The sequence below is a fragment of the Schistocerca serialis genome, chromosome 4, assembly GCF_023864345.2.
Source record: "Schistocerca serialis cubense isolate TAMUIC-IGC-003099 chromosome 4, iqSchSeri2.2, whole genome shotgun sequence".
In the NCBI taxonomy this organism is placed as follows: domain Eukaryota; kingdom Metazoa; phylum Arthropoda; class Insecta; order Orthoptera; family Acrididae; genus Schistocerca; species Schistocerca serialis.
Genome location: NC_064641.1, coordinates 384872598 through 384894806, shown reverse-complemented (window position 1 = coordinate 384894806; position 22209 = coordinate 384872598). Strand labels below are relative to the sequence as shown.

Sequence of the window (22209 nt, the reverse complement as noted above, 5' to 3'; positions counted from 1 at the left end):
TCCAATCTCCCATGTGCCAGCTGGCTATACACAGCTGTGCTACCCTCAGGAAATTGAAGAAATCACATCAGCATGTTCATCACCACAAAAATGCAAATAAACTCTCCTTCTCCATGAGAATGCAAGTCTGTGCACCCTAGACGAGCTCACAAAACTTCTTTGGACTGCTCTTCCTCATCTATCCTACAGCCTGGGTCTCACCTTCCTACTTCCATCTGTCTGATACAATGAAGTGGGAAGCAGTGTGTGGTTGATGGGGAGCTTATTAATGCGGCAAGATGATGGTTCTGACGTCAACCAGTAGAGTAATGCCATGCAGGCATACAGGCCCTCCCAGTAATGTGGTGTAAGGCCATCACATTGAATGTAGATTATGTTGAAAAATAGGATTTTGTAGCCAAAAGAGTGGGGAATAATATGATGTATTGGAATCGTGAATAAAACCAACCTGCTTCCAGAAAAAAATGTGTTGCATTACTTATTGAATGCCCCTCATACTAACATTTTAAAGATATTTTTGAATGCTCAGTTTTACAGAGTTCTTGAATGATCTGAAAAGTTTCCAAAAATGCAAAAAGATTTTGTGTTGTATCAGAAATGTTCACTATTCTTCTGTAGTATTTTTCCTTAGCAGTAACTCCAACCGAGGTAGTGCTGTAGTTTGGTTGCATTCAGGAAGATTCGGTTAAAGTCTCCATCCAGGCTTCTGTATTTTCCCATAATTTCCTGTAGTCAGTGTTCCTTTGAAAAGCCTACAGCCAATTTATTTCTGCATCCTTGAGCAGTTCAGTATTATGTTGTATCTATAATGATCCCATCATTGATGGGACATTAAACCTCAATTTTCCTTCCCTGCTTTTACTAGTAACAACTGGTGGTGCTATCCCATTTTCTCTGGCTAATGCCATGGTGTTACCTCTTAGCAAAGGCTTTGGTTGGCTAGTCTCTGGAAATGAGAGCTGGACATTGATTGAAAAAGATAATGATAGAAATGTGGATATAGAAAAAGTTACTGGTACAGGTTGAAACCAGAAAAAAATAATGTGGCCCTAAAAGGAGTAAATGAATAAACTTCTCAAAGAAATAGAAAAGAGGAAGATAAAGCTTGTGGGCAGTGCACTGAGATATAAAAACATGGAAATGAGTATATGGCATCGTTGTTTGGGAGGCCCCATCCAGGGAAGTTTGTCCACCAAGCGCAGGTCTTATTTCTGTCAACGCCACATTGATCGACTTGTGTGCCGGTGATGAGGATGAAATGATGATGAGGACAACACAACACCCAGTCCATGAGTGGAGAAAATCTCCAGCCCAGCCGAGAATTAACCTTGGCCTGCTGCATGGGAGGCAAGCACATTACCATCCAGCTAAGCAGGCAGACACTGAGATTTAACAGATGGCTCACAAATAGTTTTGAAGGGAAAATATTTTCTAAAAGGGGCCATGGTAAAGCTAGGAAACAGTTCTTCAAACAACTGAAGAATACATTGATATAGAAACATATCAGGCAATTAAAAAGGGAGGCGGGAGACTAAATAAAACATTGCAGTACAGATCTTCGACATTAAAATATGATGATGAACAAAGCATTGATGTTGCACGTACAGGGGTTGACCAAACGTGGGGAAACACCACAGGAAATGTTTGCTTGAACGTAAATACAGATGTTAGCCAAGTCTGCAGGTGGTACAATTGTATTTGACGATGAACAATACTTGAGCAGTGCCATCAATATGTTGCAAGTGTTAGCTGTGGTCAGAACAGTGTTCTTTGTAGTTGTGAGTGCATTATACGGGAGCCAAAAGAATTCAAACGTGGGCAAATTGTTGGTGCCATATGGTGGGTGCTTCCATAATTAAGGCAGTGAAAGCATTTGGAATTTGAAGAGACACCATATAGAAAGTGGAAAAACATCATCTACTAAGTTACAACATGGATGAAAGTGTGTGTTGAGCGATTATGACAGACAGCTAGTGAAGAGGATTGTGATTTTTTTTTTGGGGGGGGGGGGGCTGAAGGAGTGGCACACATGCGAACAATGTCAGCATGAAAAAATGGCGCAAAGGGAGCTCCACAAGCTGGGAATTGAAGTGCGAGCTGGAGTTCCAGAAACACTCAAGAGTGATGCATAAGCTCAAAACAGGAAAACATCATGCTAAAGTCATAAAACCTGGTCTGAGGAGCAGTGGAAGAAAGTAATTAGGTCAGATGTGTCTTGTTTACACTGCTTGCAACTTCTGGATAAGTTATGTCCCAAGAGTGAAACACGGCGGAGGTTCCTTAATGATTTGGGCAGCCATATCATGTTATTCCACGGGCCCCGTGATTACTCCACGAGGTCGCATTACTGCCAAAGATAATGTAACCATTTTGGCTGAACAGGTACACCCTGTGATAGAACATTTGTTCCTCAAAAATGATGCTGTGTTCCATGGTAACAAGACCCTTTAACATAGCTTCCATCATCCACTACTTGTTTTTTGAGCATGAGAATGAATTGTTGCACCTCCCCTGGCCACATAGTCACTGGATCTAAATATTATTGGGCCTGTGTGGACTACTTTGGAGAGAAGGGTGCATTGAGATTGTGTGTACTACTTTGGAGAGAAGGATGCGTGATTGCTATCCACCTCCATCATCGTTACATGAACTTGCCACTATTTTGCAGGAAGAATAGTATAAGACTCCCTTGGAAACCATGCATGACCTGTATTTATCCATTCCTGATGACTGGGAGCTGTTTTGAATGCCAACGGCTTTCCTATGCCATATTAGACATGATAATGTGTTGTGATTTTGGTGTTTCCATATTATTACCCACCCCCTGTACCTACACAGGCATTCTGTGCCACGTGCATCCCTTTTGGAGAAGTTGGCTGATTGATCTTAACTCCTCTTTTGTATATTTAAAAGAATTTATATTGTTGCTGTATTTCAGTTTTCATTTCTCTTTCACAATTATTGTTGTTATCTTGTTTTGTATGAGGGTGGTTTGAAAAGTTCTCGGAACGGAATAGAAAAAACTATATACATCATTGAAACTAGTCTCCTTGTAGATTAATGTAATTGGTCCAAAGATGTTCCGGTGCCTTAATCCCATCTCGAAAATGAGTTACCTCCAGGCCTGCAAAATAGTTGTCAACTCCAGCTGTCAGTTCTTCGTTTGAAGTGAATCTTCGTCCACCAAGAAAAATTTTCAATTTTTGTGAAGAGATGGAAGTCTGATGGAGCCGTGTCAGGTGAATAAGGCGGGTGTGGCAACAGTTCATACCTTAATTCGTGTAATTTTGCCATGGCGATGGCACATGTGTGTGGGCGCGCATTGTCTTGATGGAAGATGACTTTCTTCCTTGCTAAACCTTGCATTTTTTTGCGTATCTTTCGTTGCAATTTGTCCGGGATGTTAGTGTAGTATTCTCCAGTAATTGTTTGCCCAGTGGGGAGCATCCTCTTCGTATCCCAGAACACTGATGCCATGACTTTCCCCGAGGAAGGAATTGTCTTTGCTTTCTTCGGTGGTGAAGAATCAGCATGTTTTCACTGCTTTGACTGTTGTTTTGTCTCTGGGGTGTAATAGTGCACCCAAGTTTCATCTGTGGTCACAAATTGGCACAAAAAATCTTGTTCGTTTCTCCTAAAACGGGCCAAACATTGTTTCAATATCTCCATTCTCATGCGTTTTTGATCCAGTCTCAAGAGTCACGACAGACATCTTGCAGATAATATTTTAATTTCTAATTCTTCAGTTAAAATGTGATATACCCTTTCAGATGACATCTGGCAAGCGTGAACAGTTTCACGCACTTTCAATCGGTGATCCTCCATGACCATTTTGTGCACTTTTGTAATGATTTCTGAAGTGGTGACACAGCTTGGCTGACCACTGTGCGGATCATCATCTACACTCTCCTGACCAAATTTAAATTCATTTGTACACATGGCAACAGTTGAATATGAAGAAGCAGAGTCCTCCAGTACATCCTGGAAATCGGCATGAATGTCCTTTGCTTTCAGACCTAACTGAGCCATGTCACAGCCACAACTCTCTTTCAAGAGCACTGATGTTGCATGTGTTTACAGGCAACAGTCCAGTGAATATCACATGATTAACTCGTTTTGCTAGCGCTGACCTCTCGTGGTGATCCGAGGACTTTTCAAACCACTTGTGTATTAACAGATTTTCAAATCTTTCTAGTATCCTATATATATATTCTTTCTTTCATAATGTTGTAGCCATCATTTTACTTATTTCTAAATATGCAATAGCTTGTTCTGTCTGAGAGCCAAATAAGAGGTGTATTAAGTGTGTTGTGCTGTTAGTAGCTTCTTCCGCCTGTCAAGTAGCGTCTGCATGATGATTCACAACCTCTGCTCTCTTTTGAAAGTTGCAGAAACTGTTCTGATTTTCAGTTGAACACCTAGGAACTTGCTGTCCAACTTCTATGAATTTAATTTTATCAGAAACACTATCATTTTTGCAGGTATAATAATTGCTGCTTTACAGTCAGTGGATTTGTGTAGAGAGTTGTCACGTATGCACACTGTGTGAGAGAGCAATGTTAGACCTATTTGCCCCATATGCCAGAAACGTACAAAGGTACTGTGAAATGGAGGAAAGTAAAGCTCAGTGTTATAGCCCAGCGACTGAATTAGTGTACTATTAAATAAGCAAAGTGTATAGTTTGCTGAAACTCATTATTTGAGAAATGAGGACAAGGAGGCCCAAAAGTTGCAGTATGACTTTACTTTATAAAACAACTAGTTTTGATAGAACAATCATCATCTGGTTGAAACTCATTATGGTATGGAACATATGTGCATGTCTCAGTCAGATTAAAACACCATACTTTTCCTCCAATCTGTGTGTGTGTGTGTGTGTGTGTGTGTTTTTTTTTTTTTTAAATTTGTTTGTTTGTCATAATAGGGCTTTGCCCTACTTATCTTTTTTTTGTATCTGATGGTTGTTATTATTTCCTGGTGGAGCGGGAAAGATAATTATTTTTGCCAGTTACATTTAATCAGCATACTAGTTATTATATGTATTAAAGCACATCTAGCCCAGTTTATAATTTTTCACTAGTACGGCAGTGTCTTTTAGAATTTTGTATTTCCTGTGGAGGTACTGATGTTGGTGCATCAGAGGTGTCTGTATAGAAAGGAACCTCTTGAGCCAATTTATAGTACGGATGCTTAAGAACTATGATGAAGCAAGATGTTGTTAAGACTGTCATCATGTTGTTTCAAGCTTGCATTGGTATATTGGTCATGGAGTCTTGTTGGTTCCTCCACCTCATATCAGAAAAAACCCTAAGTGTGTGTTTACTTATAGAATTTTTGAGGTAGTCTCCAATAATATAGTGGTGAACAGAGATCTATTTTCCTGATAGAAACTAAATAACTAAACAGACTGAACTTTGTATTGTATGTATATTTTCAGATCTTCTGCGAAGACTCTCCCGGTCTCAGAACACAGTGTTTTGTGGGCGGATATTGCTGTTCCTTGCCAAATTCTTCCCATTTTCAGAGCGATCTGGTAAGTCATAACATCATATAGATTTATGTTAAACACTGTCACACTTGTGAGATATAATATTAGCCACATGTTCACAAAGGCAAAGTTAAAATTCTCTGTATGTAGTCTATGGAATTTTTACAGTGCTTGAATAATAGTGTAATACAGACTTTTTTGTATTTCCAATACAGGTTTAAATATTGTGAGTGAATTTAACTTGGACAATATAACTGAATTTGGTGGAGAGAGAACATCAGACTTAAAGGACATCCTTGATGATGATGCAGCTGGAGAAGAGGAATCGAAACCTGATGCAAAGTATTTCAGTTATAAATTTTGTCAATTCTTTTACTAAATATTTTTGCGAGACTAAATTTAAAATCCTTTTATTTTCAGATTCAAAATTGATTATAATCTATACTGCAAGTTTTGGGCCTTGCAGGACTTCTTTCGCAATCCAAACCAATGTTATAACAAAGTTCATTGGAAGACATTTTCTGCTGTAAGTATATCTTATTTGTTAAAATTCATGAAATAAGTATTATTAATCAAGGTCCAACTAGTCTGTGCCCTTAATCTGTGTGCCTTCTTCCTCCAACTTGGCTCAGACTTCACCTCCTTACAGGCTGCATATAAAGCTGCTGAAAATTAATCTCTCTTCCTCATTCACTCCACCACATAAACAAGAAGTGAGATTCAATTCACCTTCTTATATTATCTTCAGAATTACAACTCAGTACGTGATAAATTAGGACAGCTAAACTCGTGTATTGCTTCCCTGTAATATGTACATAACAGATCTGAAATTCGACTTGATAATTAACATTTACAGTATGTTTATTATTTTTGACATTTCACATCCTTAGATTTCATGGAGCACTTTCTTCGGCACCGTCCACTCCATGGAACTGCTATCTCCACCTCAGCAGGTAGTGTCTGACTGCCAGCCACTTCTGTACATCACTGTATTGATAGCTCTGGTATCAGCACATATGATTTAAAACACCTTCCAACAGTGGTGTGCTCACCACTTATCGACTACTGTCTGTCACAAAAATCTTTTCTACAACCTATGTACTTAAGGACGTAATTCACCACCCATTCAACTTTAATTGTTATAGAAGTGTTACACAAATAGACACGATACCATCACCATCACTTTCAGGTTTTCTTTAAGTTTATCATTGCAGTAAATATTTCTTTGTGTTTGATTTCACCATTAACACATACTTCATTACACCTTATCACAAAAATCTCTTTCTTTCATGGAGAAGGTCAATATTAGCTGTAATTCTAGGATCATATGTCAGAGCACTTATGAGATTACATTATGTCCTTGGAGACAGGTAAATTACTTAACTTTAATTATTTTCCAGAATGAGATTTTCACTCTGCAGCGGAGTGTGCGCTGATATGAAACTTCCTGGCAGATTAAAACTGTGTGCTCGACCGAGACTCGAACTCGGGACCTTTGCCTTTCGCGGGCAAGTGCTCTACCGACTGAGCTACCGAAGCACGACTCACGCCCGGTACTCACAGCTTTACTTCTGCCAATACCTCGTCTCCTACCTTCCAAACTTTACAGAAGCTCTCCTGCGAACCTTGCAGAACTAGCACTCCTGAAAGAAAGGATATTGCGGAGACATGGCTTAGCCACAGCCTGGGGGATGTTTCCAGAGTGAGATTTTCATTCTGCAGCGGAGTGTGCGCTGATATGAAACTTCCTGGCAGATTAAAACTGTGTGCCCGACCGAGACTCGAACTCGGGACCTTTGCCTTTCGCGGGCAAGTGCTCTACCGACTGAGCTACCGAAGCACGACTCACGCCCGGTACTCACAGCTTTACTTCTGCCAGTACCTCGTCTCCTACCTTCCAAACTTTACAGAAGCTCTCCTGCGAACCTTGCAGAACTAGCACTCCTGAAAGTCTGGAGGAAACAGTCTTATCCACAGTATTTACCCCTGTGCTAATAATAATACTCATAAACATTTCTCAACACAGCCCCTCCAGGTATTAAGTACTCTTTCCTCTAACTTCATACCCTCACTAATGTGATGCACCTCTCTGCCCATAAAGTGGATGGGGTCCTCCCATCCTTGGGTCCACCTGAATCTAGTATAAGTTTCCTTCTCTGGGGCAACTTACCCATAAACTCCTACATACTGGTTGGGGTCCTCCCTTCCTTGAGGCCACCCAAACCTGATATAAGTTCCCTTTTCTGGGGTAACTTATCCATAAACTTCCATAAAGTGTATCATATAGTTTCTTTACTATTATTTTGAGTACTGCAGTACTTCTCCTTTGTGTTTTTCTTTTTCCCATCTCTGCATCCCCACCAGATTCCTACAGACTCTTGATTTTCTCCAGACAGTTCTCCTGCCTGGCTGTTGTTCTTATCGCTACTCTCCTCCAAAACCTTTTTCCTTCTACATGTTAGCTTGCCACTCCTACCTTTGGGTTATTTTGACACCTGGCCCATTTATTCTTCTCTGTGAATAAGTGAAAAAACAGAATCAGAATGTCGTACCCAAAGAAGGAAAGCAGATAGCCCACAAAACAGAATCCCTTCCCATCCCTGTACCTCAGGACACCCTCCCTGCTAGGTTCTTCATTGGGACGCCGGAGGACGCATAGTGGGCGACATGCCTTACAGTATGGTAATGTCCCAACTTCACCTGAACAGGCCCCGAAAGGTAAGTCCACCACCCTGCTGTGGAATGCCTGTAGAGAATAAAGAATAGTGCTGTGTTAATTGTGTATGTGTGGCTTTTAACGCCTGCAAATCCCACACCTCCCCTATAAAATGAACACAAACACACCCACAATACATTCATGAAATATAAAAGTTAAAAAAATTACCTAATTCACATTGTTCACAATAAAAAAACAATTCTTGACTGTGTTTCCTGTCAGATGCTCTGTTGTTTAACTCTCTTTACCATCTCTACAGTGTATAATCCTTTTTCTTTTCCCATGGTTGGCTCTACTAGAAATAATGCTTTTGGACGGGGAACTCCCTCAACTCTGTAGGGTCCAACATACTCAGAAAAAAATTTACTGGCCTCTTTCTTAATATTTGAGCTCAAGTGGTGATCATTGATTAAACTAGGTCTCCAATATTAAACTGTGGCTTGCTCATTGTATCGTTAGACTTATAAATCTGCACTGTCTATTTAAGTATTTTGTTACTTGTCGTTGTGTTTCTTCTATTGGCGAGGTTTCGTGTTTTGGCCAACTAAAGAATTTTAACAAAAGTTCTTCTATAAACTGTCTCTCCATTATTTCTGTAGGTGATAAGACTGAAGTTAGATGTGGCTGTTTGTTAATAATCATTTGAGACTCTGAATCAGTTGTGCCCAATCTGTACGTTGCTTCAAAAATAGGTTCTACAAAGTTGAGCAATTTCCTTCATTAGTTGTTCACAAGAGTTACTTTACAGGTGGTATTTTGAAATAGCAATGTGTTTAATTTTTTCCCATTCTAAAAATTCTTTAATGGTTTGACTGGTAATCTGTGGTCCATTGTCTGTCAGTATCCTATATTGTTGAAATATTCCTTTAAACACTTAATTACTGTTTCAGTTTTAGTGTGTTTGATTTGATAGAGCTTAATGTATGCTGACCAACAAACTACTAGCACAAAATATAAGTCATTCCTCCCCCACTGGCGGGTAGTTGACCGAAAAAATCCAGTGCGGTGACCCGTGCATTCCCTTGGGCGTTATCGAGTACAACTTACACTACACTGCTTCATTATTGCCTTTCATCATTTGACATGTTTCACAAGATCTTATTATTGATAATACTTTTCGACCTAAGATTTTAAAATAGTAAAAGTTAATCATTTGTTTTATACATTTGCGTACTTCAAAATGTTAATACCCTCTGTGAGTCAAATTAATTAAATTGAACTCCACTGTTTTTGGTATGCACTGTCTCCATTTTAGCTTAAATTTCTTGACTCTCCAAAGTAGTGCATTTTTTTTTGGATTGTCCAGTTCTGTCTATCCAATTGTTTATTAGTGTATCATGTAAAAATGTAAAGTAAATCAGTGAAGAACCTTTCAAGAATTTTGCTAATGATGTTTCAGAGTACAGAAAAAACCAGAAAAATAAAAACCAATGTTACTGCTATCCAATCATCTATCACAAGTAATGTAAAGGAAGACGTTTAACGCCAAAATATCAGAATTAATCTACATCAGTTTTAACTAGGAGAAGCTAAGAACTTATCAACACCCCCTGTAGATTAACTCGAAGCAAATCGGTAAAGGTGTGTGTGTGTGTGTGTGTGTGTGTGTGTGTGTGTGTGTGTGTGTGTGTGACTTATTTAATAATTAAGAAAGTAGGAAGGGAGAATTTATAATGTTTCAAGAAAACAAAAAACAAAAAGTAGTAAATTCTCTTGTGTACTTGGTTGTTATTGTTTCAGAATGTGCCTACGATAATTTCAGTGGGCGTTATATAAATAGTAATTACTATTTTCTTTTGTTGACAGCATGCCACAAATGTTCTGTTGGCATTTAGCAGTTTCAAACTAGATGACAACCAGGGGAAGAAGAACAGACGCAGCTATCAAGCAGTACCTGCAGCATTGGGAGCAGATATAAATTCTGACAAGACACCAAATTATTTTGCCAAATTTCTGACCAATCAGAAATTGCTTGAATTGCAGCTGAGTGATTCAAACTTTCGCCGTTATGTCCTTGTGCAATTTCTTATTGTCTTTCAGTACCTGGAATCACCAGTTAAATTTAAGTCGTAAGTTGTTATCATTGTTTCATATCCAGAAATTATTTAGAATATGGGTTGAATTTCATACCTATGCTGATATTGTGCTGAAAACTGCACAAATGGACATTCACTAATTTCAGTTAATGTTTGTCTTAGTCGTATATAAATTTTTCATCATTGCCCATGAAACGTAAATGTCACCAATGATTGACTGGTAACAGTTCATTGCATCTGTAGCTCCTTAGTTTGATGGACATGGATTGTCGTAGGTTAGAGAATTCAGGACATTTTCATCAAAGCCTAATTATCTTTTTGAACTTGGTGGTTTACTCACATTAACATGACCCTGTTTCAAACCACAAACTATTTTAATGTTATGCTTTTTTCTGGTGTAATCCTCCTTGTGCATAGCTAGTTGTTGTAAACTGACAGTGCTGAGTTTGCTCCTGTGTTAAATTTAGAAAGAAGAATGTGTTGGATGTTTATTTTTTCCCTTCTTGATTTTCCATCTTCCATAACTCACAAGGAAAGTAAAAGGCTTTTTACAAGTGCAGCTCTCCGCATAAATTTAGATGACAGGACATTAAATTTTTTCTAGTAATTCATTGTGTTCTTAAAGACTGAAAAATGATGCTGAGGTACTTTTCACAATGACTGCTTCCTCGAGCTATAGAGAGAACCCTCCCCTCCCCCCTCCCTCCCTTCCTCCACCCTCACATATGGGGTGGGGGTGTATAAGGGTGGAGGGGGAGTGTGGCAGGAGGCAGGATGAGGGGTTGGGGATGGGTAGCTAGTGGCTCAGTATATGGACTAGGCATGTGGTGCATGTTTGTAGAGGCTCATGGGGAGTGGTACTCATTGTAGGTGACTTGGATATGCGAACTGGGAGGGCGCGATAGGACAGAGGTAGGGGAAACTATTGGCTGGAAGGTATGGGGGCAGTGGGTTACGAGAGATTGAAGCGACGACAATTATGGGAGCAAAGGCTTGTTGCAAGGGTCACTCCCATCTGTGCAGCTCAGAGAAACAGGTAGTGGAGGGGAGGGGTCAGGTGGCCCAGGTTGTGAAGCAGCCATTGAAATTGAGCATGTAGTGCTCAGCTGCATGTTGTGCCACTAGTTGATCTACTTTGTTCTTGGCCACAGTTTGACCGTGGTCATTCATTCTTGCAGAACCAACTCTGAAAGCAGCCATGTCGTATATCAACTCTGCTGTAATCACAGCACAACTTTTTATGTCAGTATGACAACCAACCAGCTGTCCACCAGCTCTGTTAACAGAGGTCCAAGCATACAGAATAGTTTCATAGAAACGAATGTGGCGTAAAGATTTTTTTCAGCAATGGAGCCCAGTGTGTTGTGCAGGATGGCAAGTGTTCATCAGAGAGGAGGATTTTGTCAGGAGAGCTCCAGGGTAGTACGACAGAATCATTCTTATTCTCTGTGTACTTAACTGTCTGATGGATAGGGTGAGCAGCAATTTTCGACTGTTTGATGATGTCAGTTTAGTGTATGGAAAAGTGTCATTGTTGGGTGACTGTAGGAGATTACAAGATGACATGGTTAGAATCATATGGATAGAGCACGTAAGGTTGTTGTAGGGAAGGCAGGGGGTCGACTTCAGTTTATCTCTCTATCTCTGCGTAACTACCAAGATTTCATCACTCTGAACCTGCTTACTGCATTCAAGCTTTGATCTCCCTCTACTGTTTTTACCCACCCCACATATCCTTCCATTACCAAACTGACAATTCCTTGATGCCTGAGGATGTGTCCTATAAACTAATCACTTATTTCAGTCACGTTGTGCCATGAATTTCTTTTTCTCCAAATCAGTTCAGTACCTCCTCACTTGTTATTCGATCTGTTCAACTAACGTTCAGCATTATTCTGTAGCATATTTCGAAAGCTTCTATTCTCTTCTTGCCTGAACTGTTTATTACTCACATTTCACATACATACAGTCAGTTCCAAAAGAAATTGTACGCTGTTATCTGTATGAAATAAACGACACTGTTATAATTAAAAGACACTATTATGATTATACGTTTACATGAAAATACATATTGCACAACTACTTAATAGTTATGGCCGCCATTATTGATTATAGCTTGGTACGTTTTTGGCATGCTTTTCATGAGATTTTCTGTGTATTCTCTTGGTAACAATCTCCGTATCGTCCTGATCTGACATGACAGCTGCTTTAAAGTATACATATTGGCTTTCCTTTAAGCTTCACTTTAATACACAACCAAATATTTTCGATTGTATTTGCATCCAGAGACATTGCAGGCCAATTCATCTTGGACACCTCATTGTTTTGTTTCCAAACTGTACAGAAAACGACTGTGATGTTTCGGATCATTGTCCTCATTTGAACCAAATAGCTCCTTAACGGGCTTCAGAAGGCATTTTTGATAAGTATATAAATATAAATAAGTGATGCTTCAAATATTTTGCACTCATTTTAAACTGCAACTGGCAAAACAAAACATTCAACTCTCACACTGTTTATCTGTCCACTGTGCACATTGATTACAGATTCGAGACCACTACCAGAGATGTCGCTTCGGACGTTACGTTTAAAATTATGGCATGCGCTTTCATACTGAACTGACACACTTTCATACTGAACTGACTGTACAAGGGTACTCTCCAGAAAATATTTTAAGAAAAGAATTCCTAACACTTCAGTTGATATTAAATGTGAACAAATATCTCTTGTTCAGAAATTCTTTTCTTGCTGTTGTCAGTCTTTTCTGAATTGGCTATCATTAGTCATTTTGCTGCCCAAATAGCAAGACTCATCTGCTACTTGTATTGTCCTATTTCCTAATCTAATTTTCTCAGAATCAGCTGATATAATTCAAATATATTTCATTACTCTTGTTTTACTTTTATTGATGTTCATCTTACAATTATCCATTCCATTCAACTGTTCTTCCAAGTTCTTGGCCATCTCCAACAGAGTTACATTGTCATCAGCAAACCTTGAAAATTATATCTCCTTTTTTGTGAGTTTTAATTCAATTTCCAAATATCACCTTGGTTTCCTCCACAGCTTGCTTAGTGTATAGATTGAATAACATCAATGATAGGCTACAACCCTGTATTACCCCCTCCTCATTTATGACTTCCCTCTCATGTCCTTCAACTCTTACAGTTGTAATCTGGTTTCTGTGCAAATTGTAAATAGCATTTTGCTCCTTGTATTTTATCACTGCTATTTAGAATTTCAAAGTGAGTATTCCAGTCTACATTTTCAAATGCTTTTTTCAAATCTATAAAGTAATAAATGTGGGTTTGCTTTTCTTTAGTTGATTGTCTAAGATAAGATGTAGGAGTTGTATTGCCTTGTGTGTTCCTACATTTTTGTGGAATACAAATGGGTCTCCCCAGAGGTTGACTTCTATCAGTTTTTCCATTCTTCTGCAAATATTTCATGTCAACGTTTTGCAAACATGGCTTATTAAGCTGATGGTTCTGTAGTATTCACATCTGTCAGCACCTGCCTTCTCTGGAATTGGAATTATTGCATTCTTTCTGAAGTCTGGGGGTATATTTCTTGTCTCATATACTATGAGATGACAAAAGTCATGTGACAGTGATATGTACACATACAGATGAGAGTAGTGTTGCGTACACAAGGTATAAAAAGGCAGTTCATTTGTACTTGGGTGATTCATGTGAATAGGTTTCCGACATGATTGTGGCCACACAACAAGAATTAACAGGCTTGGAACGCAGAATGGTAGTTGGAGCCAGATGTGTGGTACATTCCATTTTGGAATTCATTAGGGATGTCTTATCAAGCCCCCTCCCCCCACTAGCAAAATTGTTATTTTCCCAATTGATTGTTGGATGTTTAAAGTCTCCACCAATGACTACAGTATGATAAGGGAACTTACGTATAAGGGAACTGAGGTTTTCTCTAAAGTTTTCAGTTATATCTAAAGTTTTCAGTTATATCAGGAGATGAGTCTGGTGAGTGATACAAAGATCTCATTACCATTTTATGCCCACCCCTTATACAGAGTCTTGCTGAAACAATCTCACATGCAGCTTCAGTTTCAGTTTTGATGGGTCTGAGGTTTTTTGTCTACTGCAATTGCACCACCTTAATTCCCCATTAGCTTATCCTTTCGATAAACACTTAAATTTTACCCAAAACTCTCACTGCTGTTAATTTCAGGTTTCAGCCAACTTTCTGTTTTTAGTATCACATGAACTTCACTCTTCAGGAGCACTTCAGACTCTGATATTTTGTCGCAAATGCTTCGGCAGTTCACTTACAGGATTTTAATATTCTTGCCTTGGGGCGGGGGGGCATTATTTTGGATCTTACATTTATACTTCAGGGCCTCCCATTGCTGCCATTATCTGGAATGGATGGAGAGTCACCAAATGTAAAAAAAAAATTAAAAAAACCTTGAGTGTGCCCCACACACAGTCACGTGCCTGGGTAGCAGCCATGGATGTGTAGTGCATGCCTGACCCAGTTAGGGGACCCTACAGTTCTGAACACTATGGCGCAAGTCCAGAAAGTCACAGTCTAGCTTGTCACAGAAACTTCGAAGTCTCTGGTACAGTCCTTCCATTTGACTCAGCACCACAGGGCCACGAGCACTTCTGAGGACAATGCTACAAGTTTTCAGCTTCACTGAAACTCCATATACAAGGTTGGTCTTTTCAAACTACTCTGTCAGTCACTGGAATGACCCAAGTATGACCTTAGAGCCCAGACAACAGGCATCATTTGTTCCAACATGCACTACAATCCGCAGTTGGTTGCACCTTATTCCCTCAGTGGCTGCTGGAATAGCCTCTTCAACATGTTGAATGAGGTCCCAAGCTTACACACAGAGTGCATGTGGTGTCCTTTCCTGTCACTTGCTGCCTTTTCCATGAGGGGTACCATCATTTACCATGAATTTAAACTGCTGACAATTAATAGACTCTTACCCTTAGACATTTGCTTCTTCTTGAAACAGGACAAAACATGTTTCCCCAAAGCAGGTGAAGTGAGTACCACTGGCTCAGTTTCAGCAATAGACAGCACCTCGAACTTGTTGGTTATGGGAATTGGAATAACACCCTGAGTCCTCCCTGGTCCCAATCTACTCTTTACTGGAAGCCTACATCTACCATTGACACACCACTTGCAGTCAAGTGGATGAGTAATGACAGATCCCATACTTTCTGCGGAGGAGACAGTATCCACAGGAGAGTACAGTATTTGATGTACCTTTGACACTGGCACCACAGGTACATGACTCGGAAGTTCTTCTACTGCACTGATTCACAGCAGTTGCCAATCATTTGACAGTAGTTAGGGCAATTTCCAGCTGCTTACGAATGTCAACCAAGTCACCCTGTGTTTGAGAGCAGGACTAGTGTGGCGTTTGAGAACAAGACTTGTGTGGCTGCTTCATGCTTGGTGTAATGTATTACAGGGCAGTGTCAAATAGGTTTAAAATAAGCCTGCTGACCATTTTTTAATTTGTTGAGCTAAAAAATTACTAAATTTCTACAAGAATTGAAGCAAGTACAGTAAGTAGCAATCTGTCTTTTCCTACATTGTTAAGATGAGATTTCTATTAAGGCAACAGAAAAACCTGTGGTAAAAATTATTAGTTTCCTAAAACTTTTTGAGATTAATTATAGCCATCAACAAACTGGAAAACATAGTTAAATTATGATAAATGTAGACACTATGTACTCCTTTTGAAGGGAAAACACAGTATGTTAATTACAATATCTGCTAGAGGAACTAACTACCAAAGCTGATTTATTGCAAGTTAGACTATGCGCAGGACAATTGTAATTCTCAGACTTGTACATTTATTTGTGTTCATATACGAGGGCAGTTCAATAAGTAATGCAACACATTTTTTTCTGAAACAGGGGTTGTTTTATTCAGCATTGAAATACACCAGGTTATTCCCCAATCTTTTAGCTACACAACACTGTTTTTCAACGTAATCTCCATTCAATGCTACGGCCTTACGCCACCTTGAAATGAGGGCCTGTATGCCTGCACGGTACCATTCCACTGGTCGATGTCGGAGCCAACGTCGTACTGCATCAATAACTTCTTCATCATCCGCGTAGTGCCTCCCACGGTGTCCTTCATTGGGCCAAACATATGGAAATCCGACGGTGCGAGATCGGAGCTGTAGGGTGCATGAGGAAGAACAGTCCACTGAAGTTTTGTGAGCTCCTCTTGGGTGCGAAGACTTGTGTGAGGTCTTGCGTTGTCATGAAGAAGGAGAAGTTCGTTCAGATTTTTGTGCCTACGAACACGCTGAAGTCGTTTCTTCAATTTCTGAAGAGTAGCACAATACACTTCAGAGTTGATCGTTTGACCATGGGGAAGGACATCGAACAGAATAACCCCTTCAGCGTCCCAGAAGACTGTAACCATGACTTTACCGGCTGAGGGTATGGCTTTAAACTTTTTCTTGGTAGGGGAGTGGGTGTGGCGCCACTCCATTGATTGCCGTTTTGTTTCAGGTTCGAAGTGATGAACCCATGTTTCATCGCCTGTAACAATCTTTGACAAGAAATTGTCACCCTCAGCCACATGACGAGCAAGCAATTCCGCACAGATGGTTCTCCTTTGCTCTTTATGGTGTTCGGTTAGACAACGAGGGACCCAACAGGAACAAACCTTTGAATATCCCAACTGGTGAACAATTGTGACAGCACTACCAACAGAGATGTCAAGTTGAGCACTGAGTTGTTTGATGGTGATCCGTCGATCATCTCGAACGAGTGTGTTCGCATGCTCCGCCATTGCAGGAGTCACAGCTGTGCACGGCCGGCCCGCACGCGGGAGATCAGACAGTCTTGCTTGACCTTGCGGCGATGATGACACACGCTTTGCCCAACGATTCACCGTGCTTTTGTCCACTGCCAGATCACCGTAGAATATCTATGTCCTCCTATCTATGAATATCTGAGATGCCCTGGTTTTCCGCCAAAAGAAACTCGATCACTCCCTGTTGTTTGCAACGCAAACAGACGCCATTTTAACAGCTCCGTACAGTGCTGCCACCTGTCAGAAGTCAATGAAACTATACGAGACGAAGCAGGAATGTTTGAAAATATTCCATAAGAAATTTCCGGTTTTTTCAACCAAAATTGGCCGAGAAAAAAAATGTGTTGCATTACTTATTGAACTGCCCTCGTACAAGGAGACTACATTGAAAAATAAAAAAAAGTTTCAGTGATGTAAGTACTTTTTTCTATTCCATTCTGAGAACTTTTCAAACCACCCTCATATTTTAGAATGTGTAGTTATAAACAGGCCTGACCTTATCAACTGTGTCAGTATAGACACAGGAATGGGTATTGAAGTTAATAAATACATCAAGAAGGCTAGGAGAGTATTGTTGGTAGAAAATTCTGATAAGCAGTTGTTAGCGTCCCACTTAGACAATGAGTGGACATCATTTAGTTCCATTATAATTGATGCAGAGGAATTATGGGCCAAGTTAAAAAATTGTAAATTGTGCCCTGGAGACACATGTGCCATGTAAGTGGATTGAGAATGGAAAAGACTCACCATGGTTTAATAATTAAATTCAGAAAATGCTGAGGAAACAGAGATTGTTGCACTCTCATTAAAAATAAATAAATAAAAATGTTGACAGCCAAAATTTAGTAGAAATTCATGCATCCATTAGATGATCAGCTGTTATATCTTAGTGAAAGATATTGCCAAGAACCTAAGAAAGTTCTGGTCATATGTAAACTCATTAAGATGTCAAAGTCTTCCATCCAGTCACTTGTTGACCTGTTTGGGGTGGTAATAGAAGACAGCAAAAGGAATGCTGAAGTTTCAGATTTCACATTTAAGAAATCATTCATCCAGCAGGATCATGCAAACATACAGTTGTTTGACTGTTGCATGGAGGACATAATAAGAGGTTTCCCTGGTGTAGAGAAGCAACTGAAAGAGTTGAAAGTAAGTCATCACATGCAGATGGAGTCCCAGTTTGGTTTTACAGCAAGTACTGTGAGGCATTTACCCCTTACTGAGCTTGCATTTACCACGAATTTCTTGCCCAGCGCAAAGTCCCAAGTGACTGGAAAAAGTGTAGAGACTCTTGTATATAAGAAAGATAAAATGATGAACCCACATAATTACAGACCAATGTCACTGACATCAGTTTGCTGCAGAATACTTGCTGCAGAATACTTGAACATTCTGGGTCTGAATATAACAAAAAAGAGAAAAGCTTCTGTCCACAAATCAGCGAAGATTAAGAAAGTATCGCTTGTGTGTGGTTCCCAGACATATGAGTGGCTCAAAGGCTTCTTAAGTAATAGAACTCAGTATGTTGTCCTCAACATAAAGTGTTCATCAGAGACAGGGGTATCATCAGGAATGTGTGAGGGAGTGTGATGGGACTGCCCTCACTCTCTATATAAGAGGGATGTTCAATAAGTAATGCAACACATTTCTTCCACAGCCAATTTTGGTTGAAGAAATGCAGAATTTGCTGTGGTAAATTATGGAATATTGTCACTTCAGGTCACTATAGTTTCTGAAGTTTCGACAGATATTGTTGAGCATTGTTAGTTGTGAAGTGCATTAATGGAAACATTGGACAGGAGCGAATGGAGCATTTGATTGAGTTCAGTGACATATGTCAAAATAAATTTTGTTACATAAGTAAGCTACTATGTACACAATACATGAAAGACAACATATGACGCTTCTCATATACGAAATCAAGAGGAGGGGTTCCCATAATAATCTTAGTAACATGTACTTCAGTTGCACAAAATATTGATTGGAGCTCCATTGGTCGTTTTATCAGTAATTACTCCCAGAAAATATACAGATTAAGAATAGCAGGCCACATGCCTTAGAACAAACACAACATACAAATAAAATTATTAACCACTATGCTTCATCCTCTCCGGTTTAGGGATTTATCATAACCAACAAGACTTGATACCTGGAAATATTTTGACTTTAAATTAAACCAACACTATACGTAAGAAACAAATACCTTCCAGGGACATTAAATTAACATACTTCAAACAGTCAGGAACAGGATTACACAAAGAGGTAACAACCCATACCTCGATATATGCTAGTATGTAGGTTTGGATCCCTAGCGGCACTCCCCTTTCACCCAAACCTCGAATATGGATCGTACCAGCCATATTTAAAAAAAAAAAAAAAAATCTCAAATTGCACTTGCAACAGGGCACTAGGCACTAGTAGACACCAGCAACACACAACACATAAACACATGTACTTCTATAAACAGTGATAGTGCAGAAAGCCAGTTTGTGAATAGTAGTTAGTATCAATATCCACACATGACCTCCTCATACAACAACTTTATTCTTGTTCGTTAATAAGCACCCTGAAAACCAGTTTGCCTTTGGGTACATAATTCAAGTCCCACAGGAAACAAATCTGTCATCCATAAGTGGCACACTGCAGTCGAATGAACATAAAGTGGGCCAGGTGGTAACATTGACTGGACACAGTGTTCAGTGACACTGCGTCATTCAGAAGAAATCCTCACTTCAAGCCGGTGACTTATACTCAAGTCCATCATTCTGGTACACCACTTGCTCGTCTACAACACTAGTCCAGCACCCCTTTGCATCCACCGCTCACTTCCTCCTTGCGCCACCAGCGGGACTCTCTCTTCCTAATGTCCCATAAACCCACGAGAGGTCGCCTCACTGCCGAGAGGAAGCAAGACCAACCTAGGCGGCTAGTGACAACCTAAACCCATAGTGCCGTACACAGCACATACTCCCCCCCCCCTCTTTCGGCGACCCGCCGAGCCCAAAGAAGGGAAGGAAGTCATCTTTTAGCCCTCAGGACCTGGCTTTATCTGTGACAAACATACCCGTACCTCTTTACCTATTTCATGTTTCTTTAGACGGATGGTAACTGGTATCAGGAACTCCCGGGTCTCAAAAGGCCCATTAAATCGGGGTAGCAATTTATTGGCAATCTTGTCTGAGGCCTTACTCACCCCTTGAAAATTATGGACCCAGACTGTGTCCCCGACCTTATAAGAGTTGGGCCGCTGCCACTTACTGCATCGCATGGCTGGCTTTCTATGCACCTCCTGGATACACCTCGTGGCATGCGTCTACTGTGCAACTACCTGCTGTACATCCTTCCCTTCAGGTAAAAAGCCCTCAATGGATGATGAATTCCACAGTGGAGTGGCCAACTGATATTCCAGAAGCAAGCCGGCAGGTGTAGACTAATGGCTCTCAAGGCAGGCGGTGCTAAACACCATCGACAACCAGGTCAGTGAGTGATCCCATCGCCCTTGATCTGCACTATGGCAGGCGATTAAGGCAGCTTTGAGATCCTATTCAACCTCTTAGCATAGGAGGGGTTATAATAATAGTGGGTCACAGTTATGTGGCAAATACCCATCACAAGGCAGAACTGTCTGAACTGATGTCCAGTAAAGGTGGTCACATTATCCATAACCAGGGTTTGGGGTGGTCCAAAGGTCCCAAATATATCTTGTAACTTCTGTTCGACCATCTGTGCAGTTGCTCCCTGAACAGGTAATAACCAGACACACTTTGTAAAGGCATCTGTAGTGTTCTGCAGTTGGCAGGAAAGAAGAAACAGTCAAGTTTGAACACACTTTATTATAATTTAAAAAAATGCTTCTTGACATGCACTAATTGTCAAACACAAGAACCACAAGAAAACCCCACAATTCTTGTGGTGACAAAACTAGATAAGGAAACAAGACAATGAAAGAAAATAATGATCAAAATCTACTCCACCAATTACAAGATACAACGTATTACTGAATGCTACAGTGAGTGTATACTATGCTAGAGCCGGTGTAAGTACTGGCCAGAGCTGTCCCTAGTGGTAGGTAAACACTGCCGGTCTGACTGTCCAGGCGTGCTTATAAGGCCGAGTCGGCGGAGTGCTAAATCAGTCACATGATTTACAGTTGGTGGAACACTGTCACATGTTGTCTGGCGAAGTAGTTCTGTGTTTATTCAGAAAGTCAGTTATTGTTTATATCCTTTGGCGATGTTTCGCTCTGCGCTCTTGAAGGTAGGTCGGCAGCCCATCTTGCTTGTCAATTGTGTGGGCCCTCTAAATGATAAGGGGCCGAAATGACATTTCTCCCCTTCGAAAAAAGAATGCACAGCACCACAAACATCCATAGGATCTGGGGTGTCCTGTTTGACGTCCATGAGTTCGTGGACGGCAGGGGCAGGAGGCGGTGATGCAACAGGGGAAGCTGTTGGCAGAGACAGTGACAGATGCGGAGGCAGAAGCAGAGGTTCCATCACAGGGCGGCCAGTGATAGGTACTGGCAGCTCCTCTGGGGTGTCGTGGTCCTCTAGACGGGGTCGGAGATGGTTGAGGTGCGAGCAGGCTGTGGAACTGTTGGCCCAACAGAGAGATGCCATTGCCTGGCGGCAGAGCTTGGTGATGACTGCAGGTGCCCAGCACGCCCATGGATGAGAGATCCACACTCAGACCTCCTGACTGATGTGGAAGGAGTGCACCAGAGTGCGGGCGGGAGGGTGAGAAGTCTCAGGAACAAGGACAGATAAGGGAGAGTGGAATGATCAACTTGAAGTACCTCTGCTGCACTTTTACCAGCATGGGGGCAGTGTGTTGTGTAGCCAAAAAAAAGAAGAATGGCCTCCTCCAGCAGGTAATGGCTCAGTAGCTTATCAAGCTGGGTCTTGAACACCCACACAAAATGTTCTGTCCGGCCGTTTGACGCAGGGTGAAATTGGGCAGTATGGATGCAGGAAATTCCATTGGCAGTATAGCATTGCTTAAACTTGGTCGAAGTAAACTGTGGACCAGTATCTGTAACGATCATTTTGGGGAGTCCCTCGGCAACAAAGAGGCACCGGAGAACTTTGGTAGTCTCAGCAGAAGTAGTGTTCATCATGCAGGAGACATAAGGGTATTCCGACATG

General features: G+C 40.6%; 1 protein-coding gene across 1 annotated transcript in view; it reads left to right on the top strand.

Annotated features, from left to right (window-relative positions):
* Positions 1 to 22209, top strand: part of LOC126474880 (THO complex subunit 1) — a 101192-nt gene that overhangs the window by 11416 nt on the left and 67567 nt on the right. The window contains exons 4-7 of the mRNA XM_050102371.1: positions 5438 to 5533; positions 5704 to 5830; positions 5909 to 6014; positions 10011 to 10273. Of these exons, the coding sequence (XP_049958328.1) occupies positions 5438 to 5533; positions 5704 to 5830; positions 5909 to 6014; positions 10011 to 10273 (592 nt within the window). The remainder of the gene's footprint in view (positions 1 to 5437; positions 5534 to 5703; positions 5831 to 5908; positions 6015 to 10010; positions 10274 to 22209) is intronic.